General features: G+C 39.0%; 1 protein-coding gene across 1 annotated transcript in view; it reads right to left on the bottom strand.

Annotated features, from left to right (window-relative positions):
- Positions 1 to 23,567, bottom strand: part of LOC143673968 (apoptosis-stimulating of p53 protein 2) — a 38,444-nt gene that overhangs the window by 2,575 nt on the left and 12,302 nt on the right. Inside the window, exons 5-15 of the mRNA XM_077149141.1 lie at positions 23,063 to 23,244; positions 22,530 to 22,694; positions 21,926 to 22,154; positions 20,538 to 20,648; positions 20,076 to 20,224; positions 19,025 to 19,487; positions 14,823 to 15,595; positions 11,997 to 12,134; positions 11,187 to 11,320; positions 2,406 to 2,572; positions 419 to 618 (exon numbers count right to left, since the gene is read on the bottom strand). Of these exons, the coding sequence (XP_077005256.1) occupies positions 419 to 618; positions 2,406 to 2,572; positions 11,187 to 11,320; positions 11,997 to 12,134; positions 14,823 to 15,595; positions 19,025 to 19,487; positions 20,076 to 20,224; positions 20,538 to 20,648; positions 21,926 to 22,154; positions 22,530 to 22,694; positions 23,063 to 23,244 (2,711 nt within the window). The remainder of the gene's footprint in view (positions 1 to 418; positions 619 to 2,405; positions 2,573 to 11,186; positions 11,321 to 11,996; positions 12,135 to 14,822; positions 15,596 to 19,024; positions 19,488 to 20,075; positions 20,225 to 20,537; positions 20,649 to 21,925; positions 22,155 to 22,529; positions 22,695 to 23,062; positions 23,245 to 23,567) is intronic.

Genomic DNA, 23,567 nt, shown 5'->3' with positions numbered 1-23,567 from the left:
CATGGCAGGCAAGCATTCTTACCTGCTGAGCCACCGTGGCCCGCCCTTTATGAAACATTATGAAAATCAAATAGTAGAGGGCGGGCCATGTGGCTCTTCTCCCCTGCCAAGTCAGAGACCCAGGTTCGATTCCCGGTGCTTACCCATGCAAAAAAAAAAAGCAGAGAAAGAACAAAGTCAAAAAGACTTTTGCCTTTAATGCCCTTTTCATCTCTCTACCATACACTTAGATGGATCAGATTTATAAATCCTGATTTAGAAAGATTTAAAATCCATTTCAAATGTCACAAACTCAATTCTCATATTATCCAATTATCTAACTAAAGGGCAGGAAGTTGCACTGTAGCCATAACAGCAATTTTTGCAAAGCTCCTCTCTGACACATATAAGACTATCATTACATGTTAGAAGTACTTACTCCCAGCAAGTTGCGTGGAACGTATCCCTCCTTATCGTTCAGGCGTGCCCACCACCACTCAATTTCATTTTCATCTTCCCTGCGGATAACTGTCATGCAGTCTCCCTCTTTCATGGGCAGCTCATCATCATTCTGAGGTTCATAATCCCAAAGTGCATAAATGACTCCTTTATTCATTATGCCCATTTTCTCCTGAACTCCTAAAATTGTAAGAGTAAGATACAGCATAGAATATATAACTCAGAGTATATCACTCTTAAGAACTTTTAGCTATATAAAAACAAATGGGAAGAAATAGAAATGGGTACATCTAGAATGTTAGAATTATTACATTAAAGATTCAATAAATAAACTTCCAGAGGACAAGGGGCAAGAATGGAGGGCCAAGAAAGTATAGGGAATATACAAAAGACACATACATACGTTATCATCTCTACAACAGCTCTACAAACTGATGAACCTTAAATATAAGCATCTCTCTAAACTGGTCTTTCAGAGTACAAAAATGTTCGCAAACCTTTGTGGAAATAAAGAAAGAACTGTTCTGAGCCTATAGAGTATTTTAAAAAAAAGTGACCCTTCCAACATGAAAAAGCTAGAATGGGCATAGCCCAAATACCCCTAAAGAATGGGAAAAAGTATGAAGGTGATGGTGGAGTTGTACAGAGAAGGCTGTATTTAACAAATGAGTATGAGTGCTAAATCATTATACCGAGATTTCTTTTAGCCTCCAGTACCTTAGAGTAGCTAGAAATAAAAACCTAAAATTGTGGAACTGTAACCCATACCAAACTCTGAAATCTGTTCTACAACTAATTGTTGTGATGAACTCCTAAATTTACTGCTTTTATGTACATAGCTAGTCAAAGCGAAGGAGAAGTATAAGAGAAGATAGGATTTAACAAAGGAATATGACTGCTGAATCACTATATTGATATTTCTGTCGGTCTCCAGTGTTTTGGAGCAGCTAGAAGAAAAAAACTAAAAATCCATACCAAAATTTCTGCTCTATAACTACTTGTTAAAATGTACTTGGAAATTTATATTGTTTTGGATATATGTTATATTTCACACACACAAAAAAGAATGGCATGACAGTCAAATTTCAGCTACTTCTAAGCATAATGACCAAAGAACTGTGAAAACAGGATTTCTTTCTTTACCTAGCACTAAGAGCAGAGTGAGAAAAACAATCTCAATTAAATGTTTTGTCAATTACAGTGCTCTCTACCAATTGCCAAACAGGGAAAGAAACAATTTTTTAAAATCATAATGTTAGAATGCAGAAATATGGCATTTTAGATATGATAGAAAAGTCAGAGTATCCATATTAAATAAACAAAAGACCTCTGATCAAATGTCCCTAAATGTTTTTTAAATTATATTCCATAATTAAATATAGTTCAAGATAGCCAATTAATTTAATATATCAAAATATCCTATGGTCCAGAGTTCAAAACTTAAACAAACAAACAAAAAAATGAGACAGATGAAGAACATAACTTGATAATCAAAACAGTGTGGTATCAGCACAAGTGTAAGACAATTAGTTCCAATACATGTTGTTTTCATTTCATAAAAGTTTGTTTTAGCAGGGAAACTTGGGCCATCTGGATTCTTATACTGATACTGCTGACACACTTCTCTAGAATCAACTTGGAAGGAGTCAGTCCTATTTACTTATTTGCAAGGTTATACCATCACTTACTAGGTATTAAAAAATCTTAGAAGATATTTTGATAGTAAAAAGTCACTAACACAACTAGGTCAGTGTTACATCACTTATTTTTACAATTAAAGTTGTACCCGACAAAAACTGTTTCTTAGGCATGCAAACAAAAGCTGCATTAATATTAGTGGCTAAGACTGCTTTATTTTCAATGCCTAGGACTATATACAACACAAACACAAAAATAATTATCAAATTATACCCAAGCTAGCAATATAAGATAAGTACTCAGCATGTTTAATTCTAATTGTTACCTACCATAAAGAAACTGAGAACACTGCGTGTAGCCTTCCTCCATTTCCTCGCACTTATCTGCAGCAGTCTGCATGTCACTGTAGGTCATAGCAAACACAGCAGCTCCAGATTCTACCAAAAACTTACACACTTGAACATTGTTACATGAGGCTGCACAATGTAATGGAGTCCTGTGAAGTAAAACACAAGGGCTAGAAATGTTTTCCTAATCTGAATGACATCTACTGTGCCAATATATCTGTAAAGAAAATTCTTGAGTCTATCACCTAGTAAGCCCTTTCTTCTGAAAACCTCTTAAACAAAAATAAATCAATAAAACAAAGCAATTAAACAAAGATGCTTGAACCCATCATAGGATTACAACCACAAAGGAATATGTTACAGAGTATTGGTGAGAGAAATGAGTGAAAGAAAATTAAATTTCTTTAACAATCTAATAATAAACAGGATAAACTAAAATGTACTTAGGTCTATGTCCTGGAGCACCCAGGTTAATTATTTCTGCCAGAAGTAAGCAAAGGACCTAACAGCCCTTAAAGTATGGGGCCTGCACTCAAACCATGCGCCTTTACCAACCCCCGTTCAACCACTGCCAATGCGAAAGGCATTAAGCCGAAAGTTGTCGAATTGTGTACCCCAAAAAGATGTGCCGTAGTCCTAATTCCTGACACCTGAATGTAATCTTATTTGGAAATTCAGAGTAGAAAAGTGGCTTTAAAATACATTTATTTTAATCTGTTTCAGGTAACTGGCAGCAAGAACTTATTAATACCATCAGAGAGAATCTTCCCCAGCACCTCAAATGTGTTATGAATGAGTATCATTATAAATGGCCTCACAGCAATTCAGTGAAGGTGTAAGGTGAGTCAGTATCACGGACCAAACTCCGACGATGGGCCTGAGAATAGCGACTGGATCAGGACCCAAAGTACTAAGTCTTGGTTTACTTCTCTTTTTCTTCCCTCCCTTGGGGAAGGAGGGAGAGAGGAAGGAAGGAAGGGCAGAAAAAGTTGGCAAATTAAGCAATGAGTGCTTTTATTAAAAAAGAAGGAAAAAAAGCCTTTAAAGAGCATGAGAGCCAAGCGCTGCCTAGTAGGGTATGGCTTCAGGTTAATCCTGTTTCACTGCATTCCAGATAAGGGACACACAGACCGCATCTCCCGATCCAATACATTGCCTCGAATCCCAGCTCTCTGCTGGTGCAGTATCAAGAACACATTCTAACTATAACTCAAAGACCCTTTAACTTTGAAGTGACGCTAAGAACTCCCATTTCATAAGTGCTATATCTATATATTTTTTCTTAACTACTGTTACACTTTATGTATTCACAATAAATCTAGCAGGAAAACACAATTTCCCTTTCCCCAGAACCGTATGAGGAATCCAAGAAAACAACGCAGTAACAGGGTGTGATGTGTTATAAAAAGATTCCGCATGGTCAAGTTCTTTAGCACATTCAGAGAAAAAAGTCTAACTACTGAAATGGTTCCATTTAGCAGAGATGTTCAATCAGCATCATTACTTTCTTTCCCTATTTTTATTCCCGTGTGTTCACTATGAACATTCCAAACATCACAGAAACATATGAAATACAGGTCGGCTGTAATTCGCCGTCCTCCATCTCAAACCACTACTAGCAACAGTTTGGTGAATATTACTATGTATTTTTTAACTGCATCGTTTCTAACAGTGAAAAATAATAATCAAGCTATACTCCCAACATTAGAAAAGCAAGGACATTATGACACACTCAGAATTTATTTTGCTTTTGCTATATTAAACCAAAATATTAGGCTACAAAATTATATACATTCTGAGCTCACCTCATATAAAAGAGCTTAAAGGAAATACATTAAAATATTAAATGCTGTTTACCTCTAGATTATGGAAGTACATACAGATGGCTTATTTTCCTCTTTTTATTTCTATATTTTGTATATTTTCCACAGCAGGCACACATTAATTTTATAAACCTTTCAACACTGCAACCAAAAAGCTTCTCAAGCATTATTTATGACAAAAAAAAAAGGGTAAACAATCTAAATGTCTAACAGGAGGGAAAAGTTCACAAAAAATGAGTAGTCACTTGATAGAATACATAATTCTATTATATAGAATTATATATATATAATAGATATACTTGTATATTCTAGATATAAAAATTCTATACATAAAAATATTTTAAATGTATGTGCATATATAATTAATTTATGTATATATGAGATGTGATATATCATTAACTATTTCCAAGAGAAAAACAGGCTATAAAATTAAAATACAGAGGGCAAGCTGGTGACTAATTGAGGTGTGGGATTTAGTTCCTCCTCCAGAGCAGCTAGTAAACAGGCAGGAACAGTACAGAACAACTGCTGGGGCCACATCAGTGATCAGACACACAGCGTACACCAGTCTGGACAAGCTGGACCAGATGTGATTCCACCCAGAACTGTGAGTCCCCCAAGCCACGGAGGCCGGCAGCCCTCCTGCATGGGCACGGCAGGCTGGTTCTCCGAGGAGAAAGGAAACAGACTTTACTAGTAGCAAGGGCTTAGCTCAACCAAGCTCCAATTGTGGAATTTATTAACAAATTCTGACTAATGAAAACAGGCCAGCAGCACAGATAAACGTGGAATAAGCACTAAGGGAACCAGGACTTCTGGCCCAGCAGAGGAGGTGGGGCTGATGGGAAAAAAAAGAACAAAAAATCAGAGGCTTTTTTTAGTTGGATGGCACAAAATATTGGAAAAGGGCTAGATCCTAAGAAAAGGGGCACTCAGAGCCTGGGGACACATAGAGCCACACACCAACTCCAGCTCTTTCCCCCCCAACTCCCCCCCCCCAACAAGAAAAAGGACATTTTATCGCATAAATACAATATTCCTACTCTCACTCACACACCAACCCCACTTCTGACTATGAACATACAGATGGACAGACACGAGATGCCCACAGAAGGCCCTACCAGAGGCCAATGAATAAAGGAGACAAACTGAGAACTCAAATGCAGGACCCCCTCAGCCAGAGCCCCCCAGCTGGGCCCACAGCCCCTCAGGAAGTCTGACAACGAGGGACCAGGGCCAATACCAGCCTTTAACTGGCAAACCCAGGGAGCAGGGAACTCCAAAAATGCCTTTTTTTTAATTCTGGGCAGCTCATAAAATTGCAAGCACTCTCAGGCTCCAGCACTGCCTCAGGCAAGAGCAGAATTAAGGCATGTCTGAGAGACAAAGTAACTAGTTAGATGAAAGGGGTTAATTCCCTAAAGGGAAGATATTCTCTAAGAAAAGGGGTAGGGATGGGGGCAGCTCAAGTGGAGGCCCTCTTTCAGGGAATTCAGGCTCTAGGGCCAGAAGCAACCAAAGCCCACCTCCTACCTCAGGCTCTGATTCAACCACACCACTGGCAGGGAGAGGTTGCTGAACTTAAAGACACAACATCACTTTTTACCAGTGCGGAGCTGCCAGCTGACCAGCACCACAAGCTGGGCAGGACAGGAAGAGCACAGAGTTTAGAGGCATCATAGGAAAGTCTGACCATCTGCTAGGTCTCACCCTCAGGGAAACCTGATACAGACTTATCTCTCCTCCTGAGACTGGGTCTGTCTGGTCTGGGAAAATCTGACTGGGGTTGATACTATCTGAGAAGACCATCCTCAAAAAAAAAAAAAAAAGTCTCCACATAGGCAGGGCAATAAACTGAAAAATTCTGATTAGTTAAACAGAACCTATACTAGAGATCTAGTATAAGTTGAACTGAATGCCAAAGAACAGGAGTGAAAGCAACCTCCAGAACAAACTAATTAAGGAAATCAAATGCTTAGATGCCAGCAAAAAATAACTAGTCATACTAGGAAAATCAAAGATATGGCCCAGTCAAAGGAACAAACCAACTACTTCAAATGAGATACAGGAGGTAACATAACTAATTCAGGATGTTCAAGCAGACATGGAAAATCTCATAAAAAATCAAATCAACGAGTTGAGGGAGGATATAAAGAAGACATTGAGTAAACATAAAGAAGAACAAAAACCTGAAAAAATAAACTGCAGAACTTATGGGAATGAAAGGCACAACAGAAGAGAGGAAAACAATGCAAACCAAAAACCACAGATTTGAAGAAACAGAAGAAAGGATTAGTGAACTAGAGGACAGGACATCTGAAATTCGACACACAAAAGAAAATACAGGGAGAAGAATGGAAAATTATGAGCAGGGGCCTCAGGGAATCGAATGACAACACGAAGCTCAAGAATGTACACCCCAGAGTTTGTAAACAACCAAAATATTCTCAAGAGGAGAATGCTTAAACAAACTATGGTACATCCATACCTTACAGTATTACTCAGCAGTTAAAAGAGTACACTACTACACAAACGGACATTTGCAGATCAATGTTTATAGCAGCATTATTTACAACTGCCAAGAGGTGGAAACAGCCCAAATGTCCATCAATGGATGAGTGGCTCAACAAACTGTGGTATATACATATGGTGGAAAATTACACAGCTGTATGACAGAATGAAATCACGAAGCATGTAACAATGTGGATGAAACTTGAGGGCATTACGATGAGTGAAATTAGCCAGAAACAAAAGGATAATTATTGTATGGTCTCACTAATACGAACATTAATGAGTGAACTTTGAGAGTTTAAGAACACAGGTTATCAGGAGATAGAAATAAGGCAAAGATTGGGCATTTGGTGGTGAAAGAATACAGAATGTTCCACAGGACTGATTACAAACATTCAGAAATGGATAGCACAATACTATCTGATGGTAGCACAACAATACAGGATAAAGATTGAGACAGTATAATTTAGTAATGCCTAAAGTGGGCAATGATGGCCATTAAACGTACAAATGTAAAAATGTTTTTGCATGAGGGAGAACAAACAAATGTCAACAGTACAAGGTGCTAAAAATGGTATGGTATACAGGAAAAAGTACAATCAATGCCAGCTAGGTTCTATAGTCAGCAGTAACACTGTAAAATGCTTCCACTGAATGTAACAAATGTATTACGCCAAAACTAAATGTCAGCAGTGGGGGATATGGTGGACGGATATGAATTCTTTGCCAAAGAAAAGGAAATGTCTTTATATAGATTATGGTCGTGAAGGCATGGCTATTTACTTAGGTTGGATTGTACAACATGTAAATAAAACTGTTTAAAAACGAACAAAGAGTGGTGCAACGGTGGCTCAGTGGCAGAATTCTTGCTGCCATGCTGGAGACCCGGGTTTGACTCTGAGCCTGTTCATGTAAAAAAAAAAAAAAAAAAATTAAAAACTGAACAGAGAAAAACAAGTGCTAAGAAAATGTGGAGAAAAAGATGTATCTATTCACTGTTGGTAGGGAAACTGAGAGGCACAGCGTCTCCGAAGGGCAGCGTGGTGGTTTCACAGGAGGCTAGGGGTGGGGCTGCCATATAATCCTTGCAAACCCAATGCTAGGTATATACCTGGAGGATCTGAGAGTGCGGACACCAATGGACATTTGCTCACTGGTGTTTATGGCAGCAGTGGTCATGATTTGCAATGGATTAAGGTGTCTTAAGGGTACAACTGAGGGATAGGAGGGGAAACTGAGGAGTATGCATACAATGGACTACTGAGAGCCCCAAGAAGGAATGAAGTTGTGAGGCCTGCAAGTAGGAAGATGAACCTTAAGGTCTATACGTTGAATGAAATGTCGGAAACAAAAAGACAAATATTATCATGCCTCACTCATATGGACTAACTACAATATAAAAACACAGTGAACTGAAGTCGAGAGCACGGGTTATCAGGTTGGGGCCTGATAACACATACCTTTGACCTAAACGCAAAGGTATGTGTGGGTACGTGCCTTGTCAATATGATGTATTTTTTTAAATATTAGAAAACTAAATAGAATGACTCATAAGAAAAGGCACAGTTTTACCATTTTGGTATATATTTTTTACTTAACCTTGATATAGTAAATCTTACTCTCTTTAAAAGTAATTTCAAATAGGTGGTCTAAGAGTACAATAACTGAGCAATGGAAGGGGGAACTGTGGTGTGTATATATATATACACACACACACACACACACACACACACTGGACTAATGAGTGGATACAAAAAAGGAATAAAGTTGTGAGGCATGCAACTAGGTGAATGAACCTTAAGGACAGTACGTTGAATGAAATGGCAAGTATAAAAGACAAATATTATCACGCTTCACTCACAGGGACTAACTATAATATACAAACTTGGTGAACTGAAGTTGAAAGCACAGGTTATCAGGTTGGGGCCTACTTACGGGTCCCTAGACTGTAAATTCTTACAGCAGTCACTCATATTCAGGAGTTGTAACTTATTTCTAAATTCTGAGATACTGAGCCATTTGTGAATAGCCTGGTTGTTTCCAGAAACGTCGGGAATTTACGTGACACCTGAGACTCTGAGCTAGACCACTGAAGCTATGAAAGTCAGCATTACCCTATACAGCAACTGTTAAGAAAGGTGAAAAAGGATCAGACTTCGGCTAGAGATATGAATGGAGCTAATCTGGATAGGACTAAGGTAAATCAGAATACAACATAAAAGATATCATCATCCATATTTTAAAACTTCAACTACTATGTGAGACCAAAAAGGGTGAGATGTTTATTTGGTGTGAAATTTGTATTTTGGATAGCATATTCTCTAATTTAACTTGTATGATCAGTTTATTTCAACACCATAATTACATGGAATCTTGAATAGGGCACGAGATCTTGCTGGTCTGTACAAATTAATGTGATGCCCCAATATATCCGAGTAATTTGGGCAGAGAGTAAAAAAGTATTTGCAAAGTCCCCTTGGGGGACTGGGGAGAAGGGAGGAAATATCCAACTTCCCCAACTGGGAAATTTCTGATATTCTCACAAGCAGTGGGGACAACCAATTCAATAGGCTAAGCCCTCGATCTTGGGGTTTGTCCCTATGAAAATTATTCCTGCAAGGGAGAAGCTACGCCTGCTTAAAATTATGCCTAAGAGTCACTTCCAGAAAATCTGTTTTGTTGCTGAGATGTGGCCTCGCTCTCTAAGTCAACTCACCAGCTGAATCACTGCCCTCCCCCTTATGTGGGACATGACTCCCAGGGGTGTAACTCTCCCTGGCAACGAGACAGGACACCCAGGATGAGCCAGTACCCAGTATCATGGGATCAAGAAAGCCTTACCAGACAAACAGGGAAGAGAGAAGTGAGACAAAATAAAGTGTTTGGGATATATGAGTTTTTCTTTTTCTTTTTCTTTTCTTTTCTGGAGTGATGCAAATGTTCTAAAAATGATCCTGGAATGATGAACTATGTGATTATACTGTGAGCCATTAACTGTATGCTACGGATGGACTGTATGTGTATGATGTTTTTCAACAAAAATACTTTTAAAAAATTAAAATATAGAGAAGATACAGTGTGATTACAACTTAACAAAAAAAATTCTACATAAAAAGTCAATTTTCTATCCTCCTCCACAAAGGGAGTATATTAAACTTTTAAACTTTCTTTTTTTAAAAAAGTGAAGCTGATTTCTCCTCCTTTGGAGAAGGTCCACGCTCACCCCCTTTGAGCCTGTACTTTCACTACACATTAAAATTTTGGGCTGTATACACTGGCTAGTCTTTGAATTCTTTGGCTGTGCATACTAGCTAGTTCTTGAATTCTTTCCTATAGCTGAGTCAAGAACCTGCAGAGCATCAGCCCCTGGTCGAGGTTTCAACTTTCTCAAATTTCCCAGGGCTCTATGGCAAAAAAAACCAAAAATGAACCTAAATACACTGTATACCATCCATTCTTACAGTTATTGGAATTAACTATAACTTATTAGGACCATTACTATTATTTAACGTAGACTAACATTTGCATTATCTAGCAAGCAATATTCATCTTTAAAATAATATTTCCTGTCTTATCCACAACAGCAATTCCATAAAATGTTCCATGAAAAATATATCTAGGAAATGCTGCAAATTATATTCTCCTCTTGGAGACCCACAATAGACTTTCATATATTAAAGCCTGAAAAGTTTCAGGTGGTTTGGTGTGAACCCATCGCAAGTAGAACTCTCTTATGAGGTCACTTAAGGTGTGGCCCACATCACTTAATCCTATTGCTGGGGTCCTTTAAAAGTAGAGTGAAATCCAGACAGAAAGAAAGCCAGAGACAGCAGCCAGAAGCTGAACAGAACCAGGAAGAGATGGAAGAGGCAAGGAGAGGCCACCAGGTGCCTTGCCCTCACCATGTGACTAGCTGAGGACGAAGGATCACTGGCCCCAGCACCAGCCCCAGCCCCAGAACACCATTCTTTGGGAAAAAAACATTACCTTGATGATGACTTGATTTGAACTTTTTTCCTAACCTCAAAACCGTGAGCCAAGAAATCCTATTGTTTAAGCTAACCCATAGCATGGTATTAGCTTGAAGCAGCCAGGGAAACTAAAACACTGGGTAACCTTGCTTAAATTAGCACTTCTCAAATTTAAGCATGTTAACGAAAAGTGTGCCACTTTTTAAATTTATCTCAAAAAGTGAGATAATTTGAAGTTATTATTTAACTACTAAACTTTTTTAAAACTCCATCTACTTGCTTTACATGATATAACATCAACCCCTCAAAAATTTATACCATGTTTCTCCAGCTAGGCTGTGAGCAGTTTAAGTACATAACTGGCATACCTCTTTGCCTTTCAGCAGCACCTACAATGCTGTTTACATACAACAGACACTACAACTAAAGTTTGACTGGAATTTAAAATAAAATCTTACCATCCATCACTATCAGCAGCATTGACATTTACACCAAACTGTACCAGGAATTTAACAATTTCTGTGTGACCTGCACACACAGCATTGTGGAGAGCTGTGATACCTTCATCATTAGGCAGGCTTGGGTCATCAACCTATAAGATCAACAAGAAGGTAAAAATAACTCAAAATTTTTTATCTCCTGAACTACCACATTAACTGGGTCCTTAGGGTCAAGACAGTAGAAACAGTCTTGCAACACTTTTTTAAAAGCATAACTGAAACCTATAGGAGCCAAGAAAACTATACCAAGAAAAATTTCTAGAAATAAAACAGACTAAATAACCACATTAAGTAGGCAGCTCCCTATAAAAAGGTTTTTGAAAATTGAAGAAGTACCAGGAATTATATTTTTATAGTCATTTTTTGTTTATTTATCCTAACTTACCACCACAAATTTTTTTCTAAGTGGAAGTTACATTTAAACAGTAGGCTTCTGGAAAGTAGGGATAACAACTGTAATTTAATACTGTACAGTACACATCTATATCTGAGCAATTTGTAAATGGGAGAAATGGTCTCCATAAGAAAGAAAAGCACTCTAGAGCAGTCTCAATGAAAATTTAACTTCTGCATTGTCACAAGCTTCAGTCACTTCTCTAAAATAGCATAGTCTGTTTTGGAACATGATCAAGAACTTTCCACCATCTCACCTCTCCAAAAGAGAAAAAACTAAAAAAAAAAAAGAATTTCTCTATAATAGTTTTCTGATTAGAGATTTATAACAAAATACAAAGTCATATTTTTTAAATTTACTAATTATAACCATACCTCATAAATAATTCTCTGTACGAGGTCAAATTCTCCCTCCAGTGATGAATCCAGAAGCAAAGCAAGGGGGTTGAATTTCACCCTCATTCCGTGAGCAATCCGCTCTGAGCCAGTTTTGCGCAAGTTTGTCCTCTTGCCCTGCAGAGGAGATACATGGAAAACAAAGGATTCTGGTCCAAGCAGAAGAGAACAACACCAAAAGGGCAGGAATGACATCTAGCTATGTTTGTGAAAGGAATGTTAAAAATATAGGTGCATTTAGGACATTTCACTGAGGTATATATAACATATCCAGGAAAGTACATGAATCATAATATATACTTCAATAAATTTTCACAAAGTGAATATCCCATGTAAGCAACAAAGTGAGAGAAACTTAACTTTACAAAACCTACTGAAATTACATTTAATGCAAATCAGGGCTTCTTTTCTTTACATTATAGTATAAATTAAAAATATAATTGAATGTGGCAAACAGGCTTTCTGTCAAGTATTAAAATTAGCCAAAACTAATCTTTAAGTTAGATATTTGATATAGGATAGCAAATCCCACATTCTTCAACTGGGCAAAAGCACAACTGAATGATTACTCATTTAATCCTCACAAAAACCCTATTATCTCCATTGTTCAGAAGAAAAATCAGGCACCCAGCCAGTAAACAATGGCAGGGCCGGAATTCAAATTCAGACCATCTGACATCTCTTAACCCTTCCTCTTAATCATCTCATGTCAGAATGCCTCCTCAGGGGGTAAACACATAATTCAAGTGAATAATAAAGATTATTAGTCTGTCTTAAAAATACTAAGTAATACTCTACCAGTCTTAAAATGTTAGTACAAATTTATATTAAAAATTCTAACTATACTCAAAGATCCATGAGTATATAATCAAGTCTTGCTATATTGAAATAAGTCAGGCTAAAAAAGGGCAAATTTAAACACTAGATCTACTATCCTTATAAAATAGGTTTCTTTTTTTAAAAAATAGAAGCATTCATATAACTTTTATTTTACAAATTTCCACAAGTGCTTGCACAACATACAGTGACTATTTCTTAAAGAAAAAAATGCCAAGCACATGGTTACAGTGCCTTCCGAGAGACAATACACAGCGAGGGAGAAGGCGAGCCCAGTGTTCACACTGCAGGTCCTGCTGCTGCGAGGTACAAGCACTCCTGCCTAGACACAGCCGGGGAGGCCTGCACAGTGACCAACCACGAGGAGAGGCCAGAACTCAATGACCCCAAACTTAAAAACTGTTCCACTTTTTATAAAACAGGTTTCTTAAACACAATCAGCAAAGTAGAAATGTTTCCTTAAATGTTCCTGAGCAAAGACCATTTCACAAAATATGCAATGGCTAAAATGTTTCTTAAAAAAAAAAGAGAGAGAGAAATTGCAAACATTATAATGATATGGGGAACATAATTCACAAGTATGCCCATGTGACGACACTCGCGATACACACTTTCAAAGAATGCACAGACAGTGTGGCTTCCATTTTACTTGAGACTGAGAAGTAAAAAGTAAATCACTCTCCTAGGAAAAGAATAACAACCTTAAAAAGAAAGCATAACACCATTATACTTTTTTTTCCTTGAAAATGTGAACTATTATGACAAATTTTGACTCAACAAAAAGGGAAATAACACAAGTCACTGTAGTGTAAGTTGGTTTTGGCCATGATGGTGTAAACTACTTTTCTTATGTTTAATAATCAAATTAAGAGAATCAAGCCTCAGGATTGAGGAGGCGCAGAGCTGTTTAAAAAGTTTTAACCTCTATTTCAAAACTTTTGTTTCTGAAATCAAATATTTACTATATAAAACTTTAACGCAAATGTTTACCATAAGTATAAGTTAAAGCAACTCTGAATAATCATCTTTGAAAATTTAAGAGATCCTAAAAAATGCAATTTTGCTTTTGACCCATTTTTAAAATTTCATAATTCAGCACCCTCCTGCTTTCCGCACTTACTGAAACAAAATGACTTTAAATTAAATTCTGAAAAAGCATTTTTATTTAAAGACATTCTGAGATTTTTATTTTCTCTCACCTATTTAAGGTGACATGCTAAATTTCTGAACAAAAGCTTAGTATCTGAAAGAAGTGTGGAAGGCAGGTCCAAGCCAAACATACGAAGTTTTAGAGTAACTTTAACGGTAGAGTAAAAAGGAACTTTGGGATCACTGCATTATCGAGAGATTTTCAAACCATACTGGAAGTGAGGAAGAGGCTAAATACGGTGCCCACCCTACCCTCTGCCCCAGTTACTTCTCCCTGCCCCCATTTCATCCAGAACTGTTGGTTAAAGTCCCAACTAATATTTCATTAAAAACAAAATTCACTGATAGAAAAAGAAAAGTTTTAAAAAGAGCAATATCACCAGTAAGAGAAATTAGACCATCTGCCTGATTTCACAGAGCTAAGCTAGTGATCAAAAGTTTCAAATTCAGGTCTTTTCACTCCCAGTCTAGTGTTGCTTCCCTAATACGTGGCATCAGCTAGAGATGAAACAGTTAGTGTGTATCTTGAAGTAGAAAACAAAATTCTGCTTCCTTCACAAAGGAATGTGTGCTTCCTAAAAGAACAAGAACTGTTTTTTATACTCAATATACTATATTTCAATAAAATTTATAAGATCCATTCTGTACCAAGGGAATTTTAAAACAAAAAAGCAAATTGTACAAGACAATTTAAACACAAACCATCCCTTACAAAATGGTCATAATTACTTGTTGGTGTTCCGCTGATTTCTGATGATCAACCACCCTAGAAAGTCATTTATGACAAGTGACAGTGTTGAAAACTACCACGTTACTTACAGGAGGCACAGACACTTGCCCAGTGACTTCGGGTGGGCGTAGGCTCCCAGAGTCTTCTCCTGCCCCCACTTCAGGTTCCCCAGATGGATACGGTGGGGGTGGGTATGGGGGATACTCCTCCAGGTACATCTCAAGTAGATGGGGAGCTTCTGCATTTGGCTCTTCCACATTACCCTGCAGATTCGGGCTGCCCTCTGGGGCTCCTTCAGGCACATCACCAAGGCCCAGAGAAGCTGGGATGTCATTCTTCTCTGCACTTGCACTCCTAGTTTCCTCGGGGGGCACCGGATCAGGAGCCAGGGAGACATCCTCCTTCTCCGGTTCCACAGGTAAATATGGATTTTGGATTTCTATTTGGCTTTCCGAACTGACTGTCACTGAAGGTGACTTAGATGGGTATGATGGGGCAGAGATGGTCTCCATGGCAGCTATGGTGGTTCTCTGATACAAAAGCTTTTGAATATTTGGCCCATTCGGACCCTCAGGCTCTGTAATTGAGCTGCGTTTTTTTAGTGGTCTTGGCGCATTGGACAGTTTTTTTCGTAGGGCTTCTAAGTCAGCATCACTCTGGTTTCGGTAAGGATTGGATAAGAAAGGCAGTAATTTGGTTGGGCTGAGTGGACGAGGAATTCTTTCACTTTCATGGTTCTCCTGAACTGAAGAAACAGGTTCTGTTTCAGGTTCTGGACTGCCAGGCTTGCCCTGACTACTGGAATAAATGTTCTCTGGGTGCTGCTGCTGATTTGGGGCAGACATCACAGGCTTGCCATATACTAATTGGAAAAGAAAAGAAGCCCTATTTACTATTAAGTAAATAAACCTGGCAACCAACAGATATTGCTAACAAAAACTAAAGCCTCCTTTAATTTTACAATTACTACATAATGCCCTTCAACTAATGTTTTCAAGTAATAATTTTAAAAACAACAAAAAACTTATTACAGATAATAAACTTATTACAGAATCAAAACCCCTACCGATTACACATTACTTTATGAACATGAACCAACAAGAAAGAGAATGCTGGCAATTATAAGAAACCACTGATTATAAAATGTATCTAAATTTCGAATGTCAAAATATGGGCAATAACTTAGAACCAATGAAAACTGGTAATGCTCCCATGTCCAGATTGAAATTAAACATGCAATATCCCAGCTTTCACTTTTCAAAAGTCAATTAATGTGAAAAATGATGTTTGGCCTATAAAATTATTAAGGCCCACTTAATTTAGCTAAGTCATTCTCTTTAACACTCTAATTATACCAAAATTATCTAATTTCCAAATTATTATATTAGCCGTTTTCACCATAAGACTCAGAAAGAAAAAGTATCATATTAATTGATGCTTTGTTGTTTAATTTCCTTCATAACATATTAGGCCCCAATTACATGCTTATTTGATGACTGGAAGGACTTTTTTTCATTCAATTAAAAAGCACTGATTTTGACCATTAACGGGAAAATGGTGGAACAGGATAAGTCGAGTTCACCTCTGCTCCAAGGAACAGCTAGAGAAGGGATGGGAGAACGACTGGGACGGCAATCCCGGGGTGTAAGTGACCCAGGAGAGTTTCCTACAACATGCAGGGAGGCCCTGGCTACAAAAGCTGAAGAACGGAGATACAGAGAACTAGATACTGTCCAACTAGTGCAAAGAGCCTAAGAAGCCCCTTTCCAGAGGCCAGGAGCCCTGTGGAGTGCAGAGGGTAACAAGGGAAAGGAAGTAAACCAAGCCGCGTTCCTTTAACACCTTACCCTGACGCGCACCACCCCGGCCCCGCCAGCCGCGATTCACCCCAAACCTCACAAACCTGAACCCTATCTCACTAGTACACACACACTACGGTGCTCCAGGCACCCCCACCCCGCGCCCATGCGGGTGGCTGCTCCAGCCGGACCCACCTCTTCCACGAAAGCGCGCAGTCTGGCGGAGCTGCTCCATCGACCTGCGATCCCCACCTCCGGCAGAACCCGGCTGACCCCACTCACCTTCATACCCAGGATACAACCGCCCCCAGCTTAAATAGTCGCGCAACCCTGCCCCGCCCCCAGCTCCGCGCATGTGTACATCAGTATACTCAGCATACATCCCTACAAGATACGTGCGTTCACACGAGCCCCCACCCCCACCCCATGCACCCCAGCTCTGGGCAAGCACTGACTAGCCCATCTAGGCCACACCTGCTCCCAGTCCATGCAGGCACACCCCTGCCGATGCCCCCAGCTCTGCGCATATGAACACCATGGCCCTGCCCCCCAGACACATGCACACCAGGGCCCCACCCCTCAGACCTGCTCAGATGCCCCAGGACCCCACCCACTAGGCCAGCGCACACCGGGACCCCGCCCCCCAGGCCCAAGAACGCGCACACCAGAGCCCCGCCTCCCATACCTATGCGCATACACGGCCACAAACTTCCTGCTGGGCGCCCACGCATCCACGCACTGATCTCTTGACCCCTGTACCCCAACCCCTTGCCCTGCACAGGTGCACACCACACCTTTGCCCTAACTACCATAGTAAGTGCCCTGCTCCCAGAACTGTCAGGTGCTCACATGCACATCTGTGCTACATAGCCCCCACCACCACCGCACCTGCGCAAGAGCCTCACCCACCTGACATCACCCAACCCTGACTCAGGTCCTGCAACCCCCCACACCTTGTGCCCCGCCCCTATACACTCATACATCTACATCCCGGGCCCAGAGCCCTCCTCCTGCTCAAGGAAATGCCCACACTCTGTTCTCCTTGTGCCCCGATTTTCGTGCAACCTACCCCACACCCTGATACCCAAAACCCCACGCTCCACGTGCCCACCCGCACCTACCTGTACACCAGTCCCCGTGCATCCGCACAGGACTCCCCAACCACCTCCACTGCGCCCTACCTCTGTGTTCCCCATGCTGTACCCCATCCACACGGCCCCCATACTGTACCTCCACAACCCCATGCTCAGAGGCACCAACGTAGCAGCACCCCAACCCTATACCTATGCTGCAACACTCACCGCATTGTTGTGCCCCACCCCATGCCCCATATTCTGGTCTATATCCATTACACAAATACAAAGCTTTAGACTACTGAAGAAAATCAACTTCCAAAGTAACCCTACCAACATATTTACATGCCTGGAGGTCAACAGAAGATCACTAAGCATATCATGATGCAGACAGATATAGCCTAGCCTAATGACCAAATTAAAACACCAGAGGGGACAGAGACTTTGGAACAACTAATCAAAGATGTCCATATAAGTCTACTAAATAAAATCAATGGTTGGTTAATGACATAAAGGAGATCAAGAAGACACTAGAAGAACATAAAGAGGAATCCAAAAGAATAAATAGAAAAATAGCAGATATCACAGAGATTACAGATACTCTAGACCAAATCAAAACTATACTAGAGATACACAACAGCAGATCTGAAAAGGAAGAAGAAAGAATAAGCGAACTAGAGCACAGGACAACTGTGCTTTGAAATGTACTGGGTTTTATTTTTAATATATGCTATGTTTCACAAAAAAGAAAAAATATATTTCTTCTAACCTCAAGTGTTTTGGAGCAGATAAAAGGGAAAACTCTGAAACAGTGGAATGGTAACCCATAAGAAACTCTGAAATCTGTTCTGTAACTACTTGTTGACGTGTACTTTGAAAAATCATTGCTTTTTCTTTCTTTTCTTTGTATATATGTTATATTTAACAATTTTTTTTAAAAGTGTTCATTTTACTCTAGTCTCATAAACCAGGCTAATGAATGTTAAGAAAGCATAACAAATTATCAGATTTTGTATATTTAACACAGCCCAATCGTTTTATTAATGGCTATGCCTTCATTTGAACAATTTAAAATATAATAGAAAGTGTCATGTTTTTAAAACCTGTATATAAGTACAGTTGTCCAATCCTCTGTGCTCCAAAAACGTATGTTCAAACCTACAGTGTAGTCATAGCCTTTTACATTGTAATTACCTATGTGAGTTCTTCAAGAATTGGAACCACATTTTATTCATCTATCCTCTTTAGTGCCTACTATAGTAGCTAACATTTAGCAGGCACTCTTGTAAATGCCCAATTAAAACTCTTAGAACAAAAGCATCAGCCAAGTTATTTTGCCCACTTACGAACAGATGGTAGCTCTGGTGCAGGACTGTGACACATCATCTACACAGGTGAAACTAAGAACCAGAACCTTACCACTCGAAAAGTGTGGCCCTCTGGTGTGGGTCTTGGTCAATGCACTCTGCACTGCCTGCTGGAAATTTTTTCCAGGAGCCTGATGCTGTGTATACATGGAATATATTGAGCTTGTAGCCACGGTCTGTGGTTTTCTGAAGGGTGGAAGAAGTGAGTCTTTAGAAGGCTGAGGAGTAAAGGGTCGGACAGCAGCAGCAGGTGGACTTTCTTGCTTAGAACCTGGAGAAAGGGCTTGGTCTTGGCCAACTGAAAGTATACTGGGAGACAGAAGGACCTTCTGCTGCTGCCCTGCCGTCTTCGGTTTATTTCCCATGGATGTAACAGCTGTTGACAACTGCTGAGGATTTCCATCTGGCTTCGTGTCTGATGGCAACTGATTAGTTTGTCCAAAATAAGGCAAATTAATCTGTTTTGGTTTTGTAGGAACAGGAGGTGGTACCTTAGCCACATTTTTATTAGCAGCCTTTAACAAAAACACAAAAAACCAGTTAAGATACTGCTCAATTGGAGACACAGATGCTCTAGATAACTTTATTTTACAAATATAAGTACAAGCTATAAAAATTCATTAGCTCTAACATTTTAAATCACTACAAAGTTTTCATCTCTGGATTTAATCACATTGAATAATGGACTTCAGTAAAGCAATACAATTCCTCCCCTAAGTCTTCCTTCCATGCCTACTTAGGCAACTTTCCATTTAGGCAACTTTATGTGCCCATTTGAAAACTTTGCTATCTTTAGTATTCACCACTGGTTCCAATAAATGAAAATAAGCTTCAAGCACTCATCTGTAACTTGGCTGTCAAAGGTTAAGATTATAGAAGATTCATCATCAAAATTAACCTCAACTCCAAATTTTGAAGAAATAAGGTATTTCAACAACTCAAATATGTTTTTCGATGAACGCATATTTTTAGAGAATCACACAAAATATGACCTAGAAACAAGTAATAGCAGCCATTCTCCAACTTGGTGTGAAACCACAGATGTACTCTAGCAGCAGAAATTACAATAGCCATTCCATTTCTAAAACCAGAAAATTAGGTACCTGAGCATCCCGTAAGATATCTTCGCTGCTCTGGTTCTTCCTCAGAGTACCAAACGAGGGTGGGGCTGCAGACTGGTCCACAGTGTCAAACATTGAGAAGGGGCGTACTTTCTTCTCTTTCTCCCTCAGTGGAACCTCCCCATCATCAGCTGAAGCAGACAGAAGGAAATCACATTCATATCCAAACTCTGCAACTTTTTATTCACTTTTCTAACTCTCTCTGAAACTCTGTATCCACTAAATGCTTTCATATTTTTAAATTAAATAGATAAAAGAGTAACCCAAATGCTACAATGATAGTACCTTAGTTCCACAGCTAAATAAAGATACTGTAGAATACTATTAAACACGGCCCATAGTTTTAACACACTAGAAAATCAACACTCTTAGAAGATATACACAGGCACCTACCTTTCAGATGACCAAAATATAATGTTCAGGAGCAGCACAAATAAACCTCACCTTGTTCCAGGGTATTCCCAGCACTTTTCAGTACAGGAGCAGAGCCTTGGCTGGGGAAAAGATCTGCATTTGAATGACTCCAATCAGGGACAACGGGATGGATTTTAGAGCCTAGAATGCAGAAAAGCAGTTATAGATAAGAGTATTCTAAAGAGCTTTTCATTTTACTGCTAAGAATTTTAACCTCTAAAAACAGATTTCAATTTCAGATTCACAACAATTTATTTAGGAAAAAATTGTATTAGATTTTATATTTCTAAGTTAAGATTTTCTCCCTTCACTCAAGCAATTCAAAATTAGACATGGCAGATACGTTCAAGTCTGCTTGAACCAGCCAGAAAAAATTACTCTTCACTGTGTAAGAAAACATCACCATCACACACAGAAAATAATTTACAACTGAGCACAACTGAGGTATGTCTTACAGACAACGCCAGAAATTATATGTTCACAACCACAAGGCAAAAAAGCGCACACTTTCAATCCATGACTTCTAGCACAGACTCACAAATCAGTGTGCTTAAGCTTGTTTCTACACTGGGAAGTAAACTTCAAATCTACGGCTTTTCTTTATCTAAATAAAGCAAATGTAACTCTATAAAAATCCAGAGAACATGACACTTCAGAGTAGTAATTATGGGAAAATTATGAATTTTTTAATTAGTTACTTTTTACACATGATAGTGGTCAGGAAAAACAAATAATACTATCACTTTCTCCTTCCAGGGATCTGAATAAGGTCATTAAAATATGTTTTCACCCCTGCTTTTCTCAAATGTCTCCCTTCATTCTCTTACCATTTCAAAACTGGCTTGGAACTCCCCAATTATATGAGGACCACACAAAATACAAACACTGCTAAATATATTATTTATCCACATAAGGCAAGGAGCCTCTGTTATTTTTACCTTTATCTCTCCATATTTTTAACCATTATTCTAATAATTACCAGCAAGGAAATTCTCAGGCATAAGTACATTTGACTATTTAACACCATTCTTGAACACAATGGTTCAAGAATAACCTCACACGCTTTAACCTCACATAATCTCACATTCTGTAAAGATGATACCACTAACACCTATATATGGTGTTTTATCCAAAAAGGAAAATTCGCAAGTTAACATCAGATCAAAACTCTTTAATAAAAGGAAAGAACTTTTAAAAACAATTTTCTGAAATTATTATGTTTTATTTCATTTCCTGAATATAATTTATTATTTAGGGTTAAAAAACTTGTTACTGTAATAGCAAAGAATACAAGGGGATTCTTAGAATTTAAATGTGAACAAGGAATACTGAAGACAAAAAAAAAGAAATAGGGAAAAAAACAGCGGAGAAGAGAAGAAATTAAGTTATGAAAGGACTGAGAAATTGCTCGTTTTTACCTTTAGTTTGTGAAGCAGCCCCAGTTCTCATATTTGGCAGTGTCTGCATTTTCATCGGCCCCTCTGGAACCTGCATGGTCAAGGAGCCATCTGGCAGGACGGGCTTCACCAGAAGCTCGGGTCTTGAAGGAATCCGTGGCATAGTAGAGGACTGGATATAAGGACCTACTGCGGCCACTCGACTCGGTGCTGACATGGCTTGCTGGGGAAGACTTCCATCAGATGAAACCTTAGAAAGAGGCACAGATTCTTCAATATTACAAATCACTCTAAACTCAAAAAAAGCTATGACATTTTTAATGTTCATATTTCCTTAAAATAAGCAGGATCTAATAAGAGAGTCTACAAGAAATGTCCCCAAAAAAAACACCTCACAGGGAGCTCTTGCTCATTCTTTATTACAAGTTTTGGAAAGAAAAGTAGAGCTACATAAAAAGTAAAACACCAGGAGAGTTTTCGGTGTGAGGATCCATAAACACTGTCCTCTTTTTCTCAGGGCACACCTTGTAATGATTCTGTAGAAGCTGCTTATTAATAACTGACCTCACTGGCCTGGTCATCCTGTTCCCTCCTCCCTAGGCCCATCACAAGCAGCCCCACTCACTGGTAAATGCTCTTTGTGCTGCAGTGCTGCCTTCTTCTTCCACAGCCTGTCCCTCAGCTCATTAACGCGCTTGTCCATGACTGCCACTTCGGAATTGCGCTGATTCAAACACTCCCTCTGTTGTTGCAGCTTGGCATTCTGCTCTTGATTTAATTTGTTTCTTAACTGAATAAAATGAAAAAAAAAGAAAAGAAAAAAGGGACCCAAGCAGTAGGAATAAAATGTTCTCAAACAATCACAAAGACATCAATTACATAATTTCTAAAAACGTAAGGTTCCTCCACCACTCCACATTTCTCATCTTCTGGTTTAAAATGAAGTGACACCTGTGACAGACCTCTGGCTGGGTTATGAGGAATGCCTTAAATTTCCTGTATGCAGTACTATGAAGGTTATTCTGGATTCTTTCCGGGGTAGGTCCCTCTCCCCCTTTAAGGAAAAGCAACTAAAACCCAGTATTTCTTGCTACTTATACGAACAAATTGTTTTTGGAGAGAAAGTTACACTGTACTTAGTAAGTGGTTAAGTTTTACCTGTAGTTCCTTGTAGAGGCGATCCAGCTCGGCCACGGCAGACTGGTTGTCATGGTGCCCATCTATCCTGCCGTTCTTGAGCATCTCTAGCTGTCTTGTAAGTTCCTCAACTTTTGACACAGCCAGAACGAGCTCCCTCTGTTTTTGCTGGAACAAACTATTCATCTGTTCAATTTCCTCCACTAGAATGAGATAGAGAGAGAGAGAGAACAAACAGCAACAAAACTTTAAGAAAAAAACAATGGATCACAACCCAGGCAAAAACTTTCTAATGAAGAGTAGAGAAAATTTTCAGAACTGACCTATTTAGAAACAACTGAAATCAACACAGGCATCTCTAAACGTCTGTGCCACTGTCTCTTTAGCAGAATTCATATTATAAATATTATTAAACATTAAACACAAAACTTGAGTAACAATGAAATTTCTTAAAAACTTTCTTCTCAATTTTATAGTGGCAGATGACACTATTAAATCACTAAGATTTTCATTATAATGGTTTCAT

The sequence above is a fragment of the Tamandua tetradactyla genome, chromosome 2 (genome assembly GCF_023851605.1).
Source record: "Tamandua tetradactyla isolate mTamTet1 chromosome 2, mTamTet1.pri, whole genome shotgun sequence".
NCBI classification, from domain to species: domain Eukaryota; kingdom Metazoa; phylum Chordata; class Mammalia; order Pilosa; family Myrmecophagidae; genus Tamandua; species Tamandua tetradactyla.
This window is presented reverse-complemented; position numbering and strand designations above follow the sequence as displayed.